Consider the following 25,526-nt stretch of genomic DNA (forward strand, 5'->3'; position numbering starts at 1 on the left):
TGAATGAAAACATCCTGCAAAGTTTTAAATCTGAAAGTGCACCGTGTATAAAGTTATTGTCTCTCAAAAGAAAGAGTCGACTCTGAATCATTGAAACGAGTCGTTTTTAAAACGAATCCCAAGCCGGGATAACGGCTGTAAACAAAGCAGCACTGTGCTCACAAACGCTGCTTTATCAGGCATTACAGGCATGATGAAATGAAAATGAGACCAATAGGACCAATCACCGCCGATTAGCGGCACGCAAAGGAGGGGTTTGGAAAAATGAATAGTTAAACGAATCGTTTGGGGGTTGTTGAGCAAGTAAGTTAAAAATAAATGCATATTATAAGACAAGTGTTTTTTGACCTTGCATGCATATCAACCTGTTGTTGGGGACTCCCAAAACCAAAATATGAACCTTTCATAACCCATAATAGGGGCACTTTAAGATCATAAATTGCCAAATGCTACTAAACTCATAGTAACTCATCAATGGTTAAAATGATCGCCAGCATGGACAACAGTTACTTGTCCTTACCAGGAAGAGATATCTGTCCATGGCTGAAGTGTTTCTGGCTGCCAGTTTTAGAATATGACCCTCCTTTATTAACTCATTTGAGGGGTTCACAATGTCCTCTTCCTCTCCCAGCATCTCATAAATCTCCAGCAATTTCTTAAGGTTTTCCTGAGGGACAGAAGACAGTATAAAGAGAAAGACCACAAGACAATCTTAAATATACATTTTTTTTAAACACTTTTTGAAGATGAAACAAGAGTCAGAGTTATTGAGTAAGTGACTGAACCGACTCTTTTAAAAAGGATTGTTACGACGTAATCTAGAGATTCAGTTGTACAGCAGAGGAAAAACACTCACTGTTTTCCTAATGGCGGTGTTGGAATGAGTGGCAGCCATGGCAATAATCTCTAAAGACTCTGCAAAGACAAGGATTTTACATTTAGAAAAGGTCATGTTTAAATTGGGGTTTAGCAATCTGCTCACTCCTGAACTCACTTTCAGCATCCCGCCGGTCTATGTGATCCTGAGGAAGTTTCTTCAGATAGTCTTTGAGCAGCATCTCGTATCGTGGCACTCTCTGAACAGGCTCCAACATGTGGTGCTGCAGCGACAGACTGCCACATGCTTCTTGACTCTAAGCACACAAATATACACACATAAATCTACAAACACTAAAGAAGGCAAAAACAAAAAAAAGAGTAAAAGAGAGAGAAAGAGTAAAGAGTAAAGCAATATCTGCCAGACTGATTAAATCATCTGTAATTTGGCTATTTTTCAATTATCTGAGGTAGTTCTCCCTTAAATCAGTATTAAAATCTACCAACATCCTTGTTAATTAATAATCAAAATGTTCCGTTTTTTTTATTTTTTTTAAATTTAGAGTTTTAAAAATATATATTTTTAAAGCTGGCTATTGAAAAAGACTCGTGTTCGAGAGTAATAACCTGCAGTTTAAGACTATATACATCAATGATCACCTGGATTTCCAGAATGATGGCTTTAAATGGAGGCGATCGATCTGTCCATTGCTTCAGCAGATCCATGGCATGATCAAAGTTCCTCACATATTCAGCGTACATCTTCAGAAAGGGAGTGAGTTTCTGTAGGATGTCCCCAATGCGAGGTGTTGACGTCCTTGAGGAAAAATCACAGAGCATTAAGACCATATTCCTACTGATTAAAGCAAAAACGATGTCTGCGAAGAGAGAGTGGGAATGTCTTACCATTCTCCCATGCGTTTTTCCAGGTCAGGCAGAAGGAACTGGCTGTGGAAGGTATGAATGGAAGAGATGTTGGAAAAGATGTTTTTCACCACATCCATGGTGAACGTGTCTTTTCTGGCTTCTTCTATCAGCTTGGCATAAAACACCTGCAGAGCCAGAATTAGATGATGTATGATCTACTATCTTTAACTGAACAGTACTGGTTTCCCACTCAGGGTCTCGCAAAAGTTTGGTCAGTCTATGAATAAAGCAAAAAATGTATGCATACCCTCATGAAAAAACATAATGAGCACTTACCTTATCTAGTAAGTTGAGTCGTGCAACATAAGCCTTCTCTGTCTGCAGAAGTTCATTTGCTATCTTGAAGAGTTTCTGCTCATTGGTTTCCTAAACAAACGTTGTTGAATATTAACATGAATACTTTATCGGATGCAAATCAACATAATTTTTTTATGTTTCTTTGGCCTGATGTTTCATGAAAATGTTGATGTTTAAAGATCTATAATGGTTAATAATGTCATATTTAACACCAATATTAAAAAAACAACAACTATATTGTGCATAAAATATTTATGACAATTTTTTTTTAAATACAAACAGTAAAAATAAAAGCATTACTACAAATAGTAGTATGATTTATTTTGTTCGCAATGCATAAATGACAATGAAAATAATGATCTCTTAGCAAAATATAAATTCTAATTTTTTCCTTATATTTTTGGGGAGGAATATGACCTCTATTCACCCTTTAAAATGAAAAGCGGACCAAATTCACATTTTACTTGACAAAAGTTCATATCATCATAAATAATTCAGATTGTCTAAAATTCTGAGCTTTGGGCTCGTTTTAACTTAAATTATACAAGTCATTTTTGTTGGATTTTGCTGAGAGGGAACTAACTCTGCAGATGTCCTTTGGTGTGACACCCAGCTAAGCACAGCAGTCCACATGGCTGAAGGGAAACAGAGCTCTGAATGTAAGGGTCAAGGGCAAAGCCAATTCAGAGGTTGACTCCCACTCCACCTACATTCCTCACCTCGCCATAACATTTCCCCCCTTCTTTCTCTCTATCACACCCATACACAAATGAACATCTACTGGCATACACACGCTGTGGTCTGTTAAAGGAACTTCCTGATGTACACTGCCCACAAACAGTGCTGCTATCTGCCTGTCAGCACTTTGAAGACACATAGTCTCTCTCTTCTTATCAGAGTCTACAACCTCAGCTCACATAAATAACACCCTCCAACACTTAGCTGATGAAAGAAACCAAGCTAACTTCCAATACATCCAGCCTTTGGCACGGCTGATTGCAATTCAAAAGAAGCTCATTGTTGAAACGTTCTTCAGAGGACAGGAAATGAAAGGATGGCTAAAAGGAAACAAGTTAAGCCAATCAAAGAGGGACTGGTGTGGACAGAGGATGGATGGTCTGTATTCTTGAAGCTTCACGCATGTTCACATTCACAGAAAATCAGTCCTTACATTTTATTAAAGATAATTTTAATTAAATTAAAATTTAATACCATTAAAATAATAAAACTATAAAATAACTCAAATGGATGTATGCAAATTATATAGTGACCAAAAACGCTAACCAAATGATATTATTAATGATAAATAAATAATTAAAAACAATAATATATATATAATATATAATATAAATAATATTAAAAAATTAAAACTATGAAATAACACAAATGGAGGTAAGTGAATTATGTAGCAGCCAAAAATGTTTAACAAATACTATTAACAATAATAAAATAAATATGTAAAACAATAACATATTCTAATTCAAATTTTCTAAATTTAATTAATCTTTAAAATAATTAAAACTACAAAATAATTCCACTTCCATTTTGTCCACTTTTGTTATGCAGTGACCAATGATAATGATAATAATAATAGCTAAACTATGAAATAACACAAATGGAATCAAGCAAATTATGTATTGATGGAATCAAGCAAATTATGTATTTCAATACAAATTATGTATTGAAATTATGTATTGGACTATTTTATATAGTTTTAAAAATAATATTAATAATAATAAAAAAAGTATTAAAAACTTAATTCATAATGGAAATATGGGAACTACTTAGTGACCTAAAATGTTAAACAATTCTGAAACTGTCTTATATTTGAGTTCATTATTTTTTTAGATTCCAGCCTTGAACATTCTCTTAACCAACTTCAGGAGGTGCATGCTGGGATGCTTTTAAAATGCCACTGAAAGAGTTCACGTGTAATGCTGGACACTTGCTGGCTGTATTTCGATCACTATCCAGTCCATCTCATACATTCCAAACAAAATATTTCATTTATTTATCAATTTATTTGACTACATGACAAAAAATTTAAGCATTTTTTAAGCAAGTTTTTAACTTTTTAAAAGCATAACATACATTTCAGTCATACATTTCAACTTTTGAATGGAAACATCAGAGACTATATCATCTAGTGCAGTGGGTCAGCAACCAATGGCACACGTGCCAACATCGGCACGCAGAGGGATAATCTCTGGCACGCAAGCAATAGGGAAAACTGCATTCCCACGTACATCTTGAGGTAATCATTCCTCATAGTCACACAGCCTGTTAGGAGCTATAAATACTATGTGTGAGAACTAACCTGCGCTAGCCTACAGATGCACGTGGATCCGGCAAACCATTCGCGCTAGCACTGCGCATACAAGGCGCTTCAGATCAATGCTGCGCTTTGCTTTCGCAGAGGTTAAATCCATTTAGCTTCAGTCACACTACGCGATTGAGTGCATGACAGCTTATAGTTTATTCTGCATTTGTTGCTCTTAGCAATAAATAAATTACCGCTATAAATGCTGGTTATTTTTAAGTCGGTATATTCCACACACGAATCACAATGACGTGTTGTGTGAACAACAACATTCACATACAGTGGTGTTCAGTAGGGCCACACTGAAGATCTGTTATTCAAAGTCTAATTTAAACTTTAAAATAAACAAATTTTGAAAAGTTAAAAAAACTATTTATGAAAAAATGCTTCCGAAATATTTAAGATTCTGCATTAAGATTCAGAGCTGGTGGGTAGGCACAGTGGTTAACCAGAAAAATGAAGAAAAAAAAAAGGCACTTCATGCCCAAAAGGTTGCGCACCCCATATCTAGTGGAAGGATGCCATTAAATACAATTCATTTGCTTGATAAAAATATATATTTCATTCATATTGTTAATATATAGCAGCTGTTTTTAAGCAATAATAAACTCAAGGCTGCGCCGTATTTACTCACAATATAGAATGGCCTTGAGTGCCATAATGTGTACCATAATGACAGATTCTGTCATCAGACGTAAGTCTACTTAGTCCACATCTATGAGATTTAAAAAACAAAACTGAAAGCGTTAATCCATCTGCAATGTTTTCTTCAGAGGAAATGAAGGCCTGGCCTGTAAGACTAAAGGTTAAAGAAAAAGAAAAAAAAAACAGGCTCTAATGTGAACGTCAGCATGTAAATCTGGCGGATGAGACAGCACATTGAGGTGTCAAATAACTGTGTGTCAGTGTCACTACTGACTCCATAAATACACTCACACTCACACAGACAGACAACATTGGAGCGGATCTTTGCAGAATACGACAAAATATTCTCTCACATCTTACCTTCTGTTCTGGGATGCTATTCATCACAACGTCATGCTGCTCCGGCACTTTCCTCTCCTCCTCGGCCTGTTCTATGTGAGCGTGAGGCGGGTCTGCACAGTCCTCGTCCATAATTTCCCTCTTAGCCCCATCGCTCGCATCTCCATTCAGCAGTCCCTGCCTGTCTATCCTCATGACCGGAACTGTGTCGTGCGTAATTCCATCCATGTCCTGATTCCAGTCCTGTTCTCTGTTCTTTTGGGTTAGAACCCCATTGGGGGGTTTGAGAGCATGACGTGGGCTGTTCGCAGCAGAGCTGGAGTCTGTGGGCTGCTCCGTCTGTCTCTGGTAGTTTTTGTGAGCCGGGCTGCAGTTGGGAGATCTGCTGACCTGCTTCAGAGGAGCGCCCTCCCTCCGACTGTCTGTGTGACTGTGAGCAAGAGAGAGAGACAGAGAGAGTAGAGGAAGGTCACCTTCTTTAGAGTCAGAGAACTCCAAAAAATTACTTTTAAGACTAACAGAGTTGGTGAACAGAAAGAGAAAGATGCAGAGAAGCCGAGAAAGATGTGTTGTTTGTGTGAATGTGATGCCATTAAAAGAAGTGTTGAACAAACTTCCTCTGTCTTGTGGGGCCACGGCGATGTGTGTGCTTGCAGGGGACGTGTGAATGTGCGGGTCATAGGAGGAGTGGAGGAAGAGGATAAGAGGAGGATGGGAGGAACAGGGAGGGTGAGGAGAGGTAGAATGCGGCTGCAGAGTGTCCCATGAGACACAGCTGCCCTACTTCAGAATACAGACCAACATGCAAGAACACACATTTACACACTCAAGAGAGTGAGACGGTCTTTCAGGAACAGTGGGAGCAAACTATAAAATATGTAAGAGATCATATACAGTCCATCCAGACAGTCTGGTCATTCTTTTATCACCCTGAAGGGGTTTATTTTGTGATAATGACCGGATGACTGGACAGGATCCCACTTATTACACGGCTGCTTACTAAATAAATAAATAAATAAATGGACATGAAATATTGATTTGAGTTGAAATTATTTTTACTATGAGACCAGCTCCATCAATTTGAGCCACTTTGATCAGAAAAATATTTTATATATTAAGTTTTATGCACGAATACAACTTTTAATTTTATTAATCTATTAGTAAATGTCAAAATTAACATTAAGAATAAGAAATGCTTGAGAATTATTTTAATTGTTAGTTCATGTTAACTAATGTAATTAACTAAATTTTAACAAATGTAAACTTATTGCAAAGTGTTACCAAACTTTTAATATAATTAGAAAGCTGAGACTTTGTTCCTTCAAAAATAACATAAAACAAGTTTTTTTCTTAGAATCGAGTCTCCACAAATGCCTCATTGTGACTTCTGGCTCAAAATCCTAGAGCATGGCACATATAGCGATTGACCAATCAAAATATTCCAGAGTGCCGTGTAATAAGAATACTTTTTTTGACTGATGAACAATAGATAATAGAGATGCACAAATTAGAAATTGTGACAATACCAATAATAAATATTTTCATTTCATATAAATACATAAAATAAAATAAATATTTTATATCATATCATAACTGATATAATATTTAGACTTTATACATAAAAAACAGCATTCAATTGTAAAGCCCAGTTTTAGCTTATTTTTGTTTCTGTATAAGCATTTTACATGTAAAATCAGGCATTAAAATATTATAATGTACAATAAAGAAGATTAATAATTGTTTAGCTTAAAATATGATATAGAAAAAAAATAAATCTTGATAATATTCGCTTCTTATCCAGACCAATACTAATATAAAAAATGATAATATTGGCGATATGGTCACTGATATATTGTGCATCACTGATATATTGTGCATAATCATCAAAACTCTACATAAGTAAACTGTAAAAACATGACCCATTCAAAACTTCACATAAGCGTGCATAAACCGAACAAAATTAAGCCACAATATAAGGCTTTGTGGTTCATGCGCACACACACACACACACACACACACACACACAGATATCCTGCACCTCCAGCTGTTTCCCTGTCTACGGCCCACCTGCCCTCTAGATCAGATAGCGTTTCCTGTGAGACACACATAAGTAAACTGTAAAAACATGACCCATTCAAAACTTCACATAAGCGTGCATAAACCAAACAAATTAAGCCACAATATAAGGCTTTGTGGTTCATGCGCACACACACACACAGATATCCTGCACCTCCAGCTGTTTCCCTGTCTACGGCCCACCTGCCCTCTAGATCAGATAGCGTTTCCTGTGAGACAGAGAATGGAGATGTGGATCTGAGGGTACAGAGCACCACAGTGAACACCCCAGATTATAGACTGCTATTAATATACCGTTGATCTCTGGACCGCTGAGATGGATTAATATGTGCTATTTAATATTTTGTTCAGTGCATGATTCAAAACATTTCAAATCTGTCCTGTGCAAAGAACAAAATCTAAGTCTTTGTAATTTGGTATGATGAAATGCAGTTACAAAAAGGCATTTCTGGAAAACAAAATTAAACTATCAAGTGAAACCACACAAGCAGGGCGGTATAGATTTCATTGTTTTTTCCCATGAGGTTGTAAACCAACCCCCTGCAGTTGTCTGAGGTCACGGCATTCATAAGTATTTGGCCCAGGCCAGACAGCTGCAGGAGTTATCAGACCCCGGTTTACTCCATCAACCCGTGCGCTCTCACTTTGCTCCAGAGCTTACAGGATGAATTCCTGCACAGATTCTGACCCACACACAACACAATGGCACTAGACCAGCAGGCAAAACAGGATAAGGGCTCGCAGGGGTTTATTTGAGAGGAACTGAGGTTAATGGTCAGTCCATTTTGTTACGTTGGCCATATGGTAATGGCAGATGAAGTTATCGAGTATTATGCAGAAAAACAAATGCTTTACACTGAATTCATCATGGTTAAGGGGAGTTATTAGTGTTTAAACCCATGTAACCATGGTAACCAACAGTAATGCACTACATCAAGTGGCTTATTTCATAAAACAGCAGCAAAAGCAATGTGATAGAAGACACCATTGTTTAATAAATAATTAAATGTATTAATAATAAATCACAAAAAAAAATTATTTTGCCAATAATATAGTATATAGCGAATTTCATGTTAATTGAAGAGACTTTCACAATTGTTTTGCTACAGAACAATTACATACAGTCTCAAATTTCGAAAGCGCTGTATGCTTTAAAAACATAAGCTACATAACTACTACAAGGATGTGGGTTTATGTGCTTGGCAAATTAGACGAGCACTGAATATTTAGCAACTTGTTAGCAACCTATATTTTTAAATCATTCAATAATTTAAAAATTCATGTTTGAGGTATGACAGTGTGTAATTTATGTTTTAGAACACAACATGAAAGTCTCTTCAATTAATGGGAACCACAGATCTTATTTTACTCTTAAAAACCCATTAGAAATTCCAGAGGGAGGCCATGGTGAATTAGCCTTCCAGATTGGCCTACAAATGACTGAACAGCTCTGTTGGCAGCAGTAAAACATACTGTAGAGTAAGGCATGAGCAATGAAAAAGTATAAATCATTGCACTTTGTTGAATTACACTTTAAGCACTTTCAAAATAGTTGTGCCCGAGCTAACAGTGAAGAAACGATGGCTAGACATAAATTGATAAATCAGTCTTACCTCCTGTATTGAAGTTTTATCACACACAACAGAAAATGTCTCACACAAAACCAGTTCTTTCCACAATGCTTGAGAAACACCAAATAGAACGTTAGAGTAAAACTAGCTTCTGCTTTTTGATCTTCTTGTGTAATGTCAGGGAAGACATTTCTTTACAGTCATTTAAACACGTTACACAGTTGATGCTGATTTTAAAATATTTCTCTCTATATCGTACGAACAATACAGAAATGAATACTTTTATTCAGCAAGGATGCACTAAATTGATCAAAAGTGACAGTAAAGTCATTTATAATGTTGCAAGAGATTTCTATGTCATAAATGCTGCTCTTCTGAACTTTCTATTCAAGAATGCTGAAAAAATGTATCACGGTTTCCACAAAAAACTCATTGATAATAATAAGAAATGTTTCTTGAGCATCAAATCAGCATATTACAATGATTTCTAATTTCAGGATCCTGTAACACTGAAGACTGGAGTAATGGCTGCTCAAAATTCAGCTTTGCAAATGCATCACATGAATAAATGATTTTTAAATACATAAAAACAGTTACTTTAAATTGCAATAATATTTCACAATATTACTGTTTTTACTGTATTTTTGAATAAATAAATGCAGCCTTGGTGAGACATCTTTCAAAAACATTTAAAAAATTCTTACTGACCCAAACTTTTCAAGAGTAGTGTACTAATGAGAAAACACTATAATCAAACTTCCTCAAACTGTACTACTAAACTACAGTAAGGGCAGAATATATGAATATATGTCTGATCATCAGCCAGACGTGCTTTCAAGGTATACCTTTGCAAAAGCAAACAAGATCAAAGAACTTATGTTAGAGAATGTCAGTATCTACATATCCATGAACAGAGAAAAGAGAGGTAGATATTGATCCAAGTTTACCTGTTCTCCTCAAAGCGACTGATGAGGTTGGACACTAGGCCCCTCCCTAATGCTCCTCCTACTCCTCCCCTCTCCATGCTGGGATTGATGGGTGATGTTCCAGCAGCCAGAGGAAAGGAGACTTCCGTCACCGGACTCTGAAGGTGTGCTGGTTTAGGAGGCACTGCAGGAAAAGTCACAAAGAGGACACAGATTATGTTTACATGCTAATGTAACAAACCGATATTTACTTATTATACACAATCCAAGAATATCATTACATGACCAGCGTGAGTGGAATCAGGTTCCACAATCTCCATGCCATGTCACTAGAGTGGCATAAGCAGCATGAACTTACAGGGACGAGTGCCCTGGATCACACAAAGTTAAATGTCTTGCTTAAAGGTCCCCTGAAGTGCCTGAAACAGGAAGACAGGGCGGGACATATCGAGCAGCCCCGCCCCCTTTTTAAATGAGCTAATAGCGTTTTGTTTATATCTGCACGGGTCAGAGGGAGCCGTTGAGCTCGGTAAAGACGCATTTGACAGTCACAGTCTAATAGTTTACCCCCTAGATTCAATATGAAACTTTTAGTAAAACAAAATAGTGATCATAATCATGCTGAGGCTGTGTAGTTTTAAAAGTGTTTAATATATGCCGACTCTTGCATATGATCCGCTCCGTGCGATCTCGTCTCTGGACCGGAGCCAAAGTCCGGTTCAGACTGTGCGCGCTGCCGCGGTTTAAGGGCAAACCGGCCCGGAGCTTTCACTGCACCTTTAACCGCATGTAAGGAAGTGTAAAACAAAGTGCCCAAACAGAACATATATGTGGGAAAACCCCTAAGTTGTTTTAAGGAAGTGCTTGGTTTGTCCTGCAGAGTTTAGCTCCAACCCCAATGAAACACACCTGAATCAGCTAATCAAGGTCTTCAGACTCACTAGGAACTGTCAAGAAAGTGTGTTTTGGAGCTAGTTGGAGCTAAACTCTACAGGATATTGGCCCTCCAAGAGAAGGACTGGACACCCATGGTCACCACAAGGTGGCAGTGTACCTTTAGTATATCGCGATGGAACCGATAATACTCGGAAAGGTGAGATGAAGTGTATCTGGAAGCCAAAGAATCTGTCTCTATCTGCAGAGAGCAAATCACAGCTAATCTAAGTCAATTTGATAGGGTGGAGATCAGTGTTGGGAGTAACGCATTACAGTAGTATATTACTTTTTGCTGTAACGCAGTAATATAACGCATTACTAATACAATTTGGGTAATATTATTACTCGTTACAATCTCAGTAACGCAAGTTACAACAACATATTTTAACTCAAAATTAAGTGGTGAATTTACCAACACTGCAAAACAGCACCAGAGAAAAAATTCCGCGGGTAAAATGGTTCGTCTTATTTCCTGTTGCTGGAATTAGATGGTTGAGATGACCTCTGAGAAGGATTCTACATTTGTGAGATGGACACACTCCTGTTTAATTTCAGTTCATCGGAGAAAAGGATAAGAATGCATAGTCAGGTGCAATATGTGCGACACCAAACTCTCAACATGGAGAAATAGCACGAGTAAAACCTGGAAACACCTGGACTGGTGCCACTAACAGTAATCTATCGGAGAGAGCTGCGGGGTCGGAGAAGAGGAAAAAAGCGGCGGACGAGCGCAGACAAGCAACAAAAATTAAGTTTAACTAAACATAACAAAATCTGTTTTTATTAAATCATAGTCTATATATAAAATGAATGAATATGCAAAATATTTGACTTAAATAGCCTAATTAATAGATTAACAAAACGAAAGGAAAAGACAGAGAGATATGCTGCTGAGTTTGGTTCATAGGCTATTTGTGTGGCGCGGCGCTCTACGAAAGTCCACGGAAAGGAAACCGAGATGAGAGAAATAAAAGTAAACACATTGGAGTTTCGAATGATCTGAATGACCAAAAATGACGGAGTATTTTTTGTTGTTGTTTGTTTCCGCTCTTCGATCGCGCCGGCGCCTCACGCACACACATACAGCATTGCAAACGTTGCAGCCTGTTCATTATCAGAATAGTGTTCAGGGCCTGTTATAAAGGGAAAGATGTGTTTGTGTGTAAGCTCTTAAAAAAAAAAGGTTCCAGAAAGAGGTTTAACAATGATGCCATAGACCAGGGGTGGCGAACGTCGGTCCTGGAGAGCCGCAGCCCTGCAGAGTTTCCAGGAGTTCGCCACCCCTGCCATAGATGAACCATTTGGGGTTCCTCAAAGTGAACAGTTCTTAAAAAACCATTTATTTCTTAGTGTGAAGAACATTTTAATAATCTAAAGAACATTCTTTTCCACTATAAAGAACCTTTTGTGCAATGGTAAGGTTCCAGGGATATTAAAGGTTCTTCATGGAAGCATAAATGCCAATATACCACCATAGATGAGTTAGCATGTATTTCTGGTACTTCTTTAGCATGTACTTCTGTGGAATTTTGGAAGGACTTATGTGTCTGTGCATACTGTGTGCATATATCCATACCTTGTGGTTTGGGATGCAGTGGTGGCCGTCGGCCTGAAACTCTTCCATTTACTCCAGTAAGGCTCTTATTGCTGAATCTACATCCATGACTCAACTTCTCATTGCGATGATCTTGCTCATCAGAACTACGGCTAGCAACGGCTGCAGGAGAGAAAAAAAGGATGGGAATAAATGGTATGGTAGCAGTTTCAAAAGCAGTTTGTTTTATCTAATTGCTTAGAAGCCATACTGTGTGCACACTACACTCTCTGTGCAGAAGTGAAATGCAAGAGGTCTGTTTTTTGTGCTCCTGATATCAGTCAGGGCTGGCATAAAAGTGGCCTTGAAACTAAAAGTGACTTAAACTTGAAACAAAAACTAAAAATAACCGCAAGTTCCTCTGTGTCGAATGCAGAACAAACAAATAACCAGATTGTTTATGATCAGTATTCAACCTATGAGGAAGCTTTTTTGTTCGCCTCAACCAAGAAATGTTTCCTGAAAAACAGCTTTGGCAAATACGGTAAGGCACGCACGTATCTGTCGACAATGACAGCTGACCTTGAAATGTTCAGATCTAAAAATGTCACAGAACTGAATTTTTCATGTGCAACACAGTGATCCGTTTAAATGTGAAAAAAAAAAAATGCATGAAAATGATCTTGGTTCCCACATTGTAGAAGAAAAACAGCAAACTTTCCAAAACAACAAGAACAAAATATCAGTAGGCTATTTTTTACTGCAAACGTTGGACTAGTGATACAATCTGCTCTCATAAAAATTAACAAGGCCTTTTGGAAAAAGAATAAAAAAACAATACAAAACAGTACAGACATGTACGTACCACTAAAAATAATGACACTGATCTCTTAATATATAGTATCATATTACAACATCAAGTCAACATGAAATGCCTTTGCAAGTCATCCATAATGTGACATATTTCGGAGTAAAACAAGATAAAAAGATGGGACGTGGGTTTTTCCATCATAAAATGTCTGGATCACAAAAACATTCTTTGGCATGTTTTTGGAGGAAGAGGACAAAAAAATAAGAGGACAGTAAAATAAGAGAACCTGGTGATGTCATGAAAAAAGTAAAGTCATTTCAGAGGCGGAGCAAAAGATTTTGATGTTAAGATACTATTGTCACGTTGACACACGAGGCACATGGGGAGCAAGACACACACAAAACATGGAGCAGAGTCTGACAACTATAAAATGTTAATGTGAATTCCCTTTCAAAATTCCCCTTTTGTTTCCGTAATGTATTTTCATGTGAAGCGGGATATGCAACAAGAAAAAAACTAAGGACGGGAACTGATTCAATCTTGAATGCTACATACCACAATGAAGCCAGACTAAAAGCAAGTTTTCAAAGCAAATGCAAGTATGCAGACTCTATCTATTAGCTAATACTATCTGCCTGTGTGGTGACATCAACAGAAAAGAAAACGCTAAATTATTACATTTCGGTATTTCCCCAATTAGTTAGGCACAGTAGAGCTGCAAACACAGCCACTGAATGAAGTGACTTTACTCTAAAAGTACTGTGCTCTACCATACAGCATGAAATAAAACAAATGCATAAAGTTTGCAGACAAGATAAAATGCCATTGGAAGATCTGCGAGGCCACTATGACTTCATTAGTGCACACTACAGTCAAAACACACTCCAGTCATAACACATTAAGGAAATGTAAGTGTACACGCACCCACTGAAAGCTATGTAGGTGCAATCCTGGTTTAGATTCCTCTTTCAGGTTATTCATCCTGTTTGACCACTGCATGTATTTACCTCACAACAGAGTCCAGGCGTATTCGCACAAAGAACGATAGCTATAAAAATAAATATAACAATAACTATATTAGCGTCCACACCAACGGACCATTCCTTATTTCGGTGCAATGAACAGGACATGTCGCTTTCCCCTGTAAACCGTCTTGTTACAGGCACTCATGCAAATTATGTCTTGCCCACGTCTTGTTATATTAAAGCATGGGGCTATTAATGCATTAGGGAGCACAAAGAGAGACTTTCTATGGCCTTCCCAGCTTCATCTGGCCCCCTTTTCTTCCCTGCAAACATCTTAGGCCAATAGGCTGCATGGGACTGTCCATGTCGGAGGATGAATGATGCTGTTGTGCTGGAAGTAAATATATGGTGGTGGTGGTGTAAGGACAGCGTCATGTGTGATTGGCCCATTCATCTCAGTTTTGGCTCAGTTTGTGGCCAGGATTGAAACAAGCTTTCTTTTATGGACCAGAGAATGCCTCTAAATGCCTGCATTTCACCGATATCAGAAAATGTCAGTGTCTAAAATAAATATTTTTGTAATATCCTCAAGGCCATTTAACACTTAAAATGAATATGTATTTATTGCCTGTGTGTACATATAACTTTTTCTGTATTTGAACAAACTCCTGGAGCTTATGTATTAAACTCTGACCCAAGCAAACACCTAGCAACCATTCACAACACCCTAGCAACCATCAACTTCACTGTAGCACTGTGACAGTGAATTTTGCAGGGACAAGCACCACTAACATTTCCATCAAAATTGGGTTTGCATTAATATATACAATTAAATAATAATAAAAAATGCATAAAGGTGCGACAAAAGAGACAATGACAGTACTTTCTTACTAAGCATCAAAATACCTCCAGAAACATGCAGAAATTGTTGGTATTTAATTCTGCCTAACAATAAGTGCTTTCACACGTTCAGTCTTATCAGTACATTCATCAACATTTTTCTATTTAGAGGTCCTGTGTGACGAGGGCCGTTATTAAAATGAAGAAGTTGCAACATTACCGGAAACGTTCTGAGGCTATGTGTGAAAAACAATGTACAAGTACAAGGTTAGACGACTGACTCTAACATAAGAAGTATGCTGACGCAGTTACTCCAGGCCATTTAGTTGTAAACCTGTAACACAGGACTCGAAAATTATAATTATCTATGCTGTGGAAAGAAATGTCATCAAACTGGATAGATGCTGAAATGAAGAGCTATTCTCCATTGAGCAGATGAAGAAATGATTCGACAGATTACTGGAAGAGATGTCTCACTGAAACTCTGGCTCTGTCAGTTATGTTATGTTTTATGTTATATGTTATCTCACACAAGACAAATTACTAGTATTTTTAACCTTTATCCCAAATGACTTTTCCATTGAAAGTGTTTAAAGGCCAATTCCAGCAAATAGCAACAGAATTGTAACTACATTTTGGTGCTGATGTGTGAATGGTATACGAATAAAAGACTGAAAGCAGCTGCAGATGTAGTAGATTTAACCGGAAAATTCAGTTCAGCAACTTTGCGTGAAAAAATTGCATTGATGTGTGAATGTGGCTATTGTCTACCTCAGTGTGTTTAAGTAAGCATACTGTAAGCAAACAAAACAATGAAAGCATCCTCAGGTGAATAATACACCTGATAACTAGCCTCTGAGTTACCATGGCAACCTCTTCCCAAAATTCTCTGTCTGGGAAAGCAGATGAAATCGAAACGTCCACATCATAACAGAGAAACACCTGCATGCAGATCTATTAGAAATGTGTCGCTGGGTTTTTGCAGCTGAAAAAGTGAGCCAGGTTGATGTCAAACCACGTGTGGTCTAGTGAATGTAAACTATGATAATAATTGCTGCTAAAATGTTTGCATGGGAAAAAGCACAAATGTTCCGCATTCCGAGTCTAAAACACAGGCGTGTGCCAACTTTGGCATTCCTGGCTAAGTATAGAAAGGAAAAAAAAGTCTGTGGTTTGACCTGACATATACAGAGAGCCCGGTTCAAGATAATGGCTTAAATCAGATCAACATCTGAGTTTAATAAAAGCAGTTTGTTCCAGTAAAAAAAAAAAAATGTCTAGCCTTTGGTCACTAAAACATTCCAGATGTGTTTACCTTTCTGTGCATGGAAATCTGACACATAAATTCCGGTTTTAATTAGTTGCAACATAATAAATCAACCTTAATCTGAATAGTAAAATTTCCAGTTTATGGGAAACCCACCATAGCGTATATTTGAATATGGCTGCATTTTGGTACTGTACTATCAAATAGAAACCTTGTGGGAAAGTACCAACCAATACAGAACAGATAAGAACAGCTCATTTAGTTTGCAAACTTAGGTGGGAACTGACCATAAGGAGCAGAAGTAGTTAGCAAAAGTTTTCAGAGCTTGTCATGCAACAGAGGAACACAGACAGGCAATAAATAAACGTGAAGGAAGTTAGAAATGAACATATGCAAAATGCATTTTCTTAACCACGCAATGGTGCCAGACGAAAAAAAGCAAACTAACAAGACTGAAAAATGTGAACTGCTTGAACTTGTTCATCCATGTTGGCAAACAAATCCATCAGAAAATCAAAAATATAGCAGACAGGTGACCAAATGTCTGAGATTGACATCTCTATGTAGAAGAAATTTGAAGCAGATTCTTAAAATATCAAAATATCATATTAAACATTCACTAATGCATTCTGATCTCAATTATTCTATAAAAAAACTTTAATTTTCAAAGTAACCACTGTCACAGAGAAGAAAGAATAACATATTTGTGTGAAGATACATAAAAGCACTTCCAGCGTCCTCCACTAATGTGCTGTTGCCAAGTTTAATTATACTGTAACAACATCTAAACAGACCATGTTAACCAATGAAAACAGTACTAGCAGGGGTAAGACTGTGATCATTGTCAAGCCAAAGTAATCTCACCTTCTGTCCATCAAAATGAGGCCAAATATTCCCAGAGCAATGAGAAATATAACAGCAGTTATCAGCATTCAAGCCTTCCGGTCTTCTATAAACCTCAGACTGACTGAAACTCTGCCACAAAGGCACGAGGAAACAGCCCCTCCCTCCATCCAAACACACACACACACACACACTGCACTCAACACTTACATTCATTGTGCATAAAATCCACTAGATGTTACAATGTACATAGTGCTGTGTGTTAATGGCCACCTCGAAATGATAAATAAATGAATAATAAATTCTCATATGAATATGATTTCAGGTAATGAGATAAAGGGCAAATAAAATAATAATTTCTTCATCATTTTGGTTTAAAATTATTTTTCTGTTTCATGATTGTCCAACATTGTAATAACAAAGAGTCTGCTAAATGTTATATGTAGCAAATATATAAAAAATGAATTAAATACTAAATATATAGTTGCATTGAAAAGCCATTCTTTAAAAATTCTCCTTTTATGTTCTGGAGAAGGTTAGGGTGAGTAAATAATTACAAAATTCTCATTTTTGCGTGAACTATCCCTTTAAAACCTTCAGAGCACAATCCAGTGTGAATATTGTTGCATTTCTGAATGGAGTGGGAATCGGAGTTTGACTGTAAAGGTAAGGCACGTGATGAAATAACTTGATGGTATAAATGAGGAAGAAATGCAACAGACCTTAGTCAGAGCGGATGACACACTGAATTTTACATTGAAGAAAACTAGGCTGTGTGAGATAGTCTTTCTTTATAATGGCCCGCACTGTGAAAAGGTCATAGATCAGACGTCATTTTCAAAACTGTTCTGTAGAGTTTTTGTCTACTGTAAGTTTTCTGGCAAGTTTCATCAGCTGAACAATTGGCATGTTATTAAAAAGCAGTACAATTCATTAAACGCATTGTACTTCTATCTCTCACAACCTCATCTTCATTCCGGTAAAAAATGAAATATGGCAGAACCCTGACCAAGGTCTATGGTGCCCTTTCAACAGCCTTGAGCAGCATCAGTCTCATTCCAAACCCTCTTGTCTTAGTGGCACACAAGCACTCTCATGTTACAAAATACTGAGAGGAAAATTCAAATGGACTCAGGATAAACAGGCTAAAATTAAATGAAGCTCTCACATGAGAGGCACAGATTGAATGGCAATCATTCAAGGGTGGGAAATGATAAATGGACACACACAAGTATTCTTCAACATGTAAACTGTGTGAACCGGACTGCCACACCTTACAAGTTTATTAAACTGTTTACCAGATTCCATTGCAGATCTGATTTACTTTAATCTCATTTTCGACATCGAGTGGAGACAGAGAAGAGTCCTGAGCATCTGGTGTTGTACAACCTTCTTGACACATCCCAGATAGCCACAACTCAACTCAAACCTGACGTTTGTGTAAATACTGATGCCCTTTCTGTTGGATGCAGGTAATGAAGTAAAATTTTCTGACATGACATCTGAACATCAACCTGCCATAGCAACAGTATCTACAACAATCACTCAAGAGCTGTCAGTGTATAACTTATGATGTAAAGATCTAGGCAGGTCAGCTGGGAATTTTTTTTGGATCCTGCATTTTATAACATACTTTTGATCAATTAAATTCATCCTTGCTGAATAAAAATATGAATTTCTTAAAAAAAAAAAAACATCTTACTAACCCCAAACTTTTTAACGGTAGCCTAAATGTAATCTATATATGGTATGTGATGGTTCAAAATACTGTACACAAAGTATATAAGTAAAAAAAACAACAAAAAAAACACTCGACCACTATAGGTCAAATACTCAAGACCAAAACCACACCATTAACCACCTGGTTATAAAGATCACATAAAGGCGAAGCTCTCATGTATTCAGCTCAGTGATATCTCTTACATTTCACATTATCATGAGTCCACAATTACAGTAAGCTCAGTACAGTGTTCCTGTCTCCACTTAAACAAGTCTGACCAGCACAACTACTGTAATGTCATGTCACCATAGACCTCCAATTGTATTCCCATATACTGTCCGGAGAACAAAATCTTTCTAGTTAATATCGATCTGACAAATGAAAGCAAACTTTGTGAAGGTGATGAGGCCTTTGTTTACACACAGAGCTACAGACACTCACAGCACAATATGTAACAATATGTAATATAATAATGTAACGTAAGTTTTTCAGTTTTAAAAGCAAAAAGCAAAAATAATAATTTGTAGATTGCATGGTTTCTATTCATGTGGTGTTGTGCTGGGTAACCCACCGTATAAAGTCATTGGTCCAGTGATCCTTAACTGTACATTAAACATCAAATATGGTTTGATATAACTACAAAATAATTAAAATTCTTCTCCATGTTAGCTCGTTCTTCCATTAAGAGAAACAAAAGAATGCAGAATGCAGAGAAAACAGAAACGAGGGTGATCAGACCAAAAACTGAGGTTGATGGATCATTGACCACACTGTACAGTAAGTGTGGCACAGTCACGCCTATTCATTCCCATAATAAACCTTAAAACTATTACATAACGTATAAAAGTTTCTCTTATCTCTTACAGCAGATCATAAATCCAACTGCTCGCAGCTACAGGTTTTTAGAAAAGATTCGATCTGACACACAATTCATGCATCAACAACTACAATAAATGGTAGACTCCCAAGGATCCGAGCTAGAAGTCTTAGTAGAGTAATAGAGAAAGGAATTGACAGATTAGGAAGCAGAGGAAGGGCGGGTTGTTGCCCACCTTTGTTCTGAGCAATCTTGACCCCAACACAAGGTTCCTCTTCATCAGATTGTTTGGAGGGAAAGCAGCTGGGATTACTGGCTTTATCTGAAAGATGTCAAGAGAAATATTTAGTTAGTTTTAGTCTCAGCACATTTTTTGTTTTTAGTTTCCAGAAAGTTTTTGAGGTACCATTTTGAGGTACCGTCATGATCCTAAATTATGTAGACAGAGATGGAAACTGAGGGGGATAGATATACTGAGAAACATGTGGGAGGGGCTAAAAATAATAACAGGAAGAGATCTGCAAATCTTAGTGCCAAAGGGTAAATGACACTAAACCATTTGAATTAATAGAGAGTTGGTCCTGCTATCAGCCTCCATCCTTCTGGAAAGACCTTTTATTAGATGTTGAAATGTCTTTGAGGATTTGATCCCATTTCATCCTAAAGGTGTTCAATGGAGTTCAGATTTGTATTTTTAGCAGGCCAGTTCTTAAACACAGGACTCCGCAAATATTTTGATATGAACCTTGCTTAATGCACACAGCATTGTCCTGTTGGAATAGACAAGGACCCTTTGCAAATTATACAAAGTTTTTTTTGTTACAAAATTTTAAAAGAATGTAAGATTGCAAAAACAAATAAAATAAATAAATAGACTTTTTAAAATTAAAATTATATATATAAATGTATAATTTATATATAATTTATACAAACATGGGAGCTTAAACTAATGTCACAATACAAAATAAATAATTAAAATAGGCTATATTAAATTACATAAAATTATACAATTCTTACAAAGTTAAAGCGTACATTAATGTCATGATAAACAAACTCATAAACAAATAAATAAGCTTAATTTAATTATAGAAAATCTTATAATACAAATTTTAAGCTTAAAATGTCACAATGCAAACTAAATAAGTAAATAAAATACACCTCATTTAATTATATGAAACTGGAAGCTTAAAATTATGCACATAAACAATGCAAAATAAATAATTAATCTGTATGCAAAATATAATTTTTTACCTTAAAAGTGCAAACATAAAAACTGTATTATGTGTAATGGTAAGACTGCAGAAGAATTAAAGGGGTCATATGATGCTTTTTTAAAGATCATTATTTTGTGTATTTGGTGTAACAGAATATGTTGACATGCTTTAAATGTCTTCTGAATGATAAAAACAGCAGAAGGAGCAGAAGGTCTGTGTGTGAATAGAGAGGATGAGAGAACATTAATCCAGCATTTGTAGCAAAACAAAGGAAAGTTAATCCCCAGAGACTCGCCGGTAATGAATTCTGCTGTAATATCTAGGGCATGTGAGAGCTGTGTTAATGTACTCCATTTCTAACGCACATAAAAGATGAAAGCCAATCGGTAAACAAGTAGCATGTGGTTGCCAATTGTACACACATGTGTTCATGAAGGCACACACTGACACGCTGAAAATATAAGACCACAATAATTAGGGCTGCACGATAAATCGCATGCGATATTTAATGCGCATCTTGTCAGAATAATAATGTTACGCTACTGAGTGCAAACTAAAGAGAATGGGGAAGTAAAGAGAGACAAAATGCAGTGATGAAAGATGGAGAACTTATTGAATAAAGTAAACAGAGAATGTGACAAAAACAGTCAGTCAGTTCAACGTACAGTGAAACAAGTTTATAGTAAGCTACATTTTGAGTTTTGCTTTATCCTGGGCATGAAATTAAAGCAAGGCTTTTTCCTCGTATCATCTGGAGTCCTTGTGACAGAAGGATCTGGTGTCCCCCGCACACTCAAACGTGCACACATGCTCACATAATAGCCATTTTTAATAGCAGTTTTACAAAAAATCGCATTCTGTAAGCTAACACAACAACCACAACAAACAAACTTTAACGAAGATGAAAGAGGGGGCTGGTGGGACCCTATATAAAACCTTTTTGAGCTATCAAAGACAGATTCTAAACAAACTGTAAAATGGGTACTGAGATGTATAGAGCTGGAAAACCATGCATAGATATTTCCATGACACCTCAGTTTATCCGTTTGCTTGGTTAGAAACACAAAATACAGCCATCTTTCATCTGAACACAAAAGAAAAATAGCAATGACATGTTTTATGAGGTTATTTGTGATGCTGTGTAGCATGTAATTTAGCATTTATGTGGAGCCCTTGTTAGAGCATTAGAGTAGATGCGCCATGAATCATGTTCACAGTCGAGTGGCCATTATAATTGTAAATATTGTGGTTTTCAATAGGCAGTGAATTATGGATTTGGCCGATGCAAGAATAAATGCTTCCCTTAATCAAGCTCAATCAGTTTTCAGTATGTGTGCATACATTTAATTTATTTGTAACCAACTAACAGAACAAACAGAACACTAAACTGAATTATGATGCATAAAAGCGATGGTTCATCACATTAATCTGGCATTTACAAACTGGGCTCCAAAGTGCTTGAAAATTTATTTAATATTGACACAATACACAAAGACAGCCAAAGCCTTACAAATATAGCAACCAGATTCTACCAAGTATAAAAAGCTTTTTTGATGATACTAGGGATTAATACAGTTTACCACAGCTTTATTGCAGTAATAATCAATATCAATAAAGGCAATACTAATAATAACCACCAAATACAGCTTCTTACTTGTGCCGGTCATATTTCACCCCAAAATTTTAACTTTTTTTTTGTTTTTTGTTTTTGCATATTATCATTATTCTCAATATAGTTTTTTTCTGTATTACATTAAAATGACAAGTTCAATTATATTTGTTTGAATTAGCCTATAAGAGCATACCTGCTCTGCTCTTGGTTCTCCAGTGTGTCCTGGTCTGCGTCTTTCTCACATTCCTAAGATGTTTCTCCATCTTAAGCAACAACAATACACTAAACAACAGGGAAATGCCCACAACATGCAACTCGTCTTGAAAGTGTCACTCATAACAAGCAGCTGCAATTTTTTTGTCCTTCCTGTGGTTGTCTCACTCTTTCCCCTCACTGGTCACAAAACCGGTTTCTCAGCCAATGTGAGAAGCAGGACACTGACTAAATAAATGTCCATTCAACAACAGCATTGACACTATAAACATAATAGATGATGCACTGTGCTACCAACACCGAAAAAAATTAAAAATAAAACAAACTGTAGTAAAATCCTTATATGTGTAATTAAAAAGGATCCAACTATTTACTCAATGTGCCATCTACAAAATGTTATGTGTGCATGAATGTGCTGACTGTTGGTGACTAGAGAATAATTACAGGCATTGATTAAAGCTGCTGAGTAAGAAGAGATTGATGAGAATGAAGTCTAAATGTGTAACAATATCAACAAACCAACCCACTTTTTCAGCTTTCATCTCTCCAGTCCCTTTTTGCCCCAATGTGAACAGAACTATGGGAATGTGTACAATCTTTCTTATGGGCCTTAAAAAAATTATAGCAGGAAATGAATGGATGCCACACTTTCACAACTCTAAAGACAATACTAAGTTTGGTACTAATGACAATCAAGAAATGACTCATAATCTTAGACTTTGTCTGCCTTTGAATTGTCAGCATGCTGACTGAGCTCCACACATAATTCTGTGACCCTTGATCAGGTATGAGCCTCTTTTCTGTGTTTTTGAGCTTGTTTTTATGTAATATTCCTGCAGCACAGTTCCGCTTTTTGCTTCTTGCGAGTGTGCATGATTAACTTCACTGAAAGCAGTCACATGTTCAACAGTGAGAAGCAGATAATAAAACATTTCTGTGCACCTGTTCTCAGTACGAGACAGTGTGGGTGGAAGTGAGGTCATCATTTATAGACACATCAAGACTGTGTAGACGGACGCCACCACCCTTAGGTGAGAAAAATGACAAATGAGACCGCATTAGTGTCAACTGTTTCTCCTACAGAAAATAGCATTAGAGAGAACATAGAAATAATATACTTATTTGGTGCTCAAGAAACATTTCTTCTTATTATTAATAATATTTTTGAGGAAAACAGGATACACTACTATTAAAAAATTTTGGGTAAGTAAGATGAAGAAATTAATACATTAATTTAGCAAGAATTAATTAAATAGATAAAAGTGACAGTAATGGCATTTACAGTATAATGTTACAAAAGATTGCTATTTAAAAAATGTCAATTAAACTAAAAAAAACAAAAACATTGAAAATAATAACAATGACCATTATTAATAACTGAGCACCAATAATAACTGTTAATAACCAAATCAGCATATTAGATGATTTCTGAAGGATCATGTGACACTGAAGACTGGAGTAATGGCTGCAAAAAAATCAGCTTTGCCATCACAGGAATAAATTACATTTTAAAACATATTTAAATAGAAAACAGTTATTTTCAATTGTAATAATATTACTGATTTTACAGTCTTTTTGATCAAATAAATGCAGCCTTGATAAGCATAAGAAACTTCTTTGAAAAACATAAAAAAAAACCTTAATTATTCTAAACCTTTGACCAGTTTTGTAATAGTAAAAGTTGCTCTTTTTACCCAACTCATGTCTATTTAGGATAAACACCTCAGACAAAGTTTATACTTAAAAAGAGACACAGAGAGATTGACGTAAAGCGTTTGAACCGAGGTGCTAAAGCAGTCTTAGCATCTTAGACGGTTACTACATATGTGTTATTTAGCACGTTAATGAGCCTCAACACTCCCCTGATCCTGTAAAGAGATATTTCTCTGCTTAATCTGATAGCTGTGTGGTGTTTGCTGGTGTGTGGATACCGCTCACAAACCTATCACACACACACACAGATTTCCACCTGCTTCCATGTGGACCTGTTTCCACATCCATCTGTTTCTGTTTCTGCATCTGAGTCTGCGTTCGCATTTATGTGGCTGATTCACCCCAGGATTGCTCATCGCTGTGACTCGAGCACAAAAAATTCTATTCAAATATGTTATTGCTCTAGGTTTTACACAAAAGCGCCGTTCAAATCCACCCACATACAGACACACGCCCCTGCTTCAGTGTCTGCAGAGTTAAATATGCATCTCTCTAGACAAAAATATCACACATAAACATGCTCTAACATACAAAACAGCAGGTTTCTATTCAACACTAGCTGAAAGACTAAACCGTACAGTCATCTGCGGTAAACCTGAAGAGCTTCAAGAGCCACAGCCCTTCTCGAATGTGGCCATCTGTGTGCATAACGGCGATCTCTACATGTGAAGAAACATCACAGACCTGAGTCTTTGTCGGATTGGAGACGGCAGCCGTGTGTGTGAGATTTCCACTTCAGTTCAGTTCCGTCCTTATCCGAAGAATCATGCCAGACTGAACAGCCCTCTCATGAACCCTCCCTCTCTAGCCGTGCCGCCACACACTCTGCATCCTCCATCCTTCATCTCAATCTCTCTCTCTCTCGGTCTCTACACTTGCTTTACTGCTCCTCCTCCTCCTTCTATTCCCCCTCGCTTGCTTCCCCCGCACACTGTGTTTTCCGCTCAGCCTCTGTTTTTTTCTCCACCGAGTATAATCACATTCCAGAGGAGGGACGGCATATGGCAGGGAAACGCCACACGCTCTTGTCTGTCCATCTTTATGTGCCAATGTGTGTGTGCTGCATGGACAATTACCCCTATTGTGTTGCTGTAGGGGTGGGCCAACAAACAGGGGGGGATTCT

General features: G+C 37.0%; 1 protein-coding gene across 3 annotated transcripts in view; it reads right to left on the reverse strand.

The window, feature by feature from the left end:
• The window catches only part of LOC107738409 (FYVE, RhoGEF and PH domain-containing protein 4-like), a 36,027-nt gene that overhangs the window by 7,490 nt on the left and 3,011 nt on the right, over positions 1-25,526 (reverse strand). For 2 of the 3 annotated variants that reach the window (XM_016550178.1, XM_016550179.1), the window contains exons 2-11: positions 19,886-19,972; positions 12,430-12,570; positions 9,939-10,101; positions 5,366-5,774; positions 2,020-2,109; positions 1,723-1,868; positions 1,477-1,633; positions 995-1,133; positions 857-915; positions 521-667 (exon numbers count right to left, since the gene is read on the reverse strand). In XM_016550178.1, the coding sequence (XP_016405664.1) occupies positions 521-667; positions 857-915; positions 995-1,133; positions 1,477-1,633; positions 1,723-1,868; positions 2,020-2,109; positions 5,366-5,774; positions 9,939-10,015 (1,224 nt within the window). In that variant the 5' untranslated portion in view covers positions 10,016-10,101; positions 12,430-12,570; positions 19,886-19,972. Of the gene's footprint in view, positions 1-520; positions 668-856; positions 916-994; positions 1,134-1,476; positions 1,634-1,722; positions 1,869-2,019; positions 2,110-5,365; positions 5,775-9,938; positions 10,102-12,429; positions 12,571-19,885; positions 19,973-25,086; positions 25,177-25,526 lie in introns of those variants that run through there. The other variant, XM_016550177.1, reaches the window with a different exon arrangement.

The sequence above is a fragment of the Sinocyclocheilus rhinocerous genome, unplaced genomic scaffold, assembly GCF_001515625.1.
Source record: "Sinocyclocheilus rhinocerous isolate Xijiao unplaced genomic scaffold, SAMN03320098_v1.1 scaffold975, whole genome shotgun sequence".
NCBI lineage: Eukaryota > Metazoa > Chordata > Actinopteri > Cypriniformes > Cyprinidae > Sinocyclocheilus > Sinocyclocheilus rhinocerous.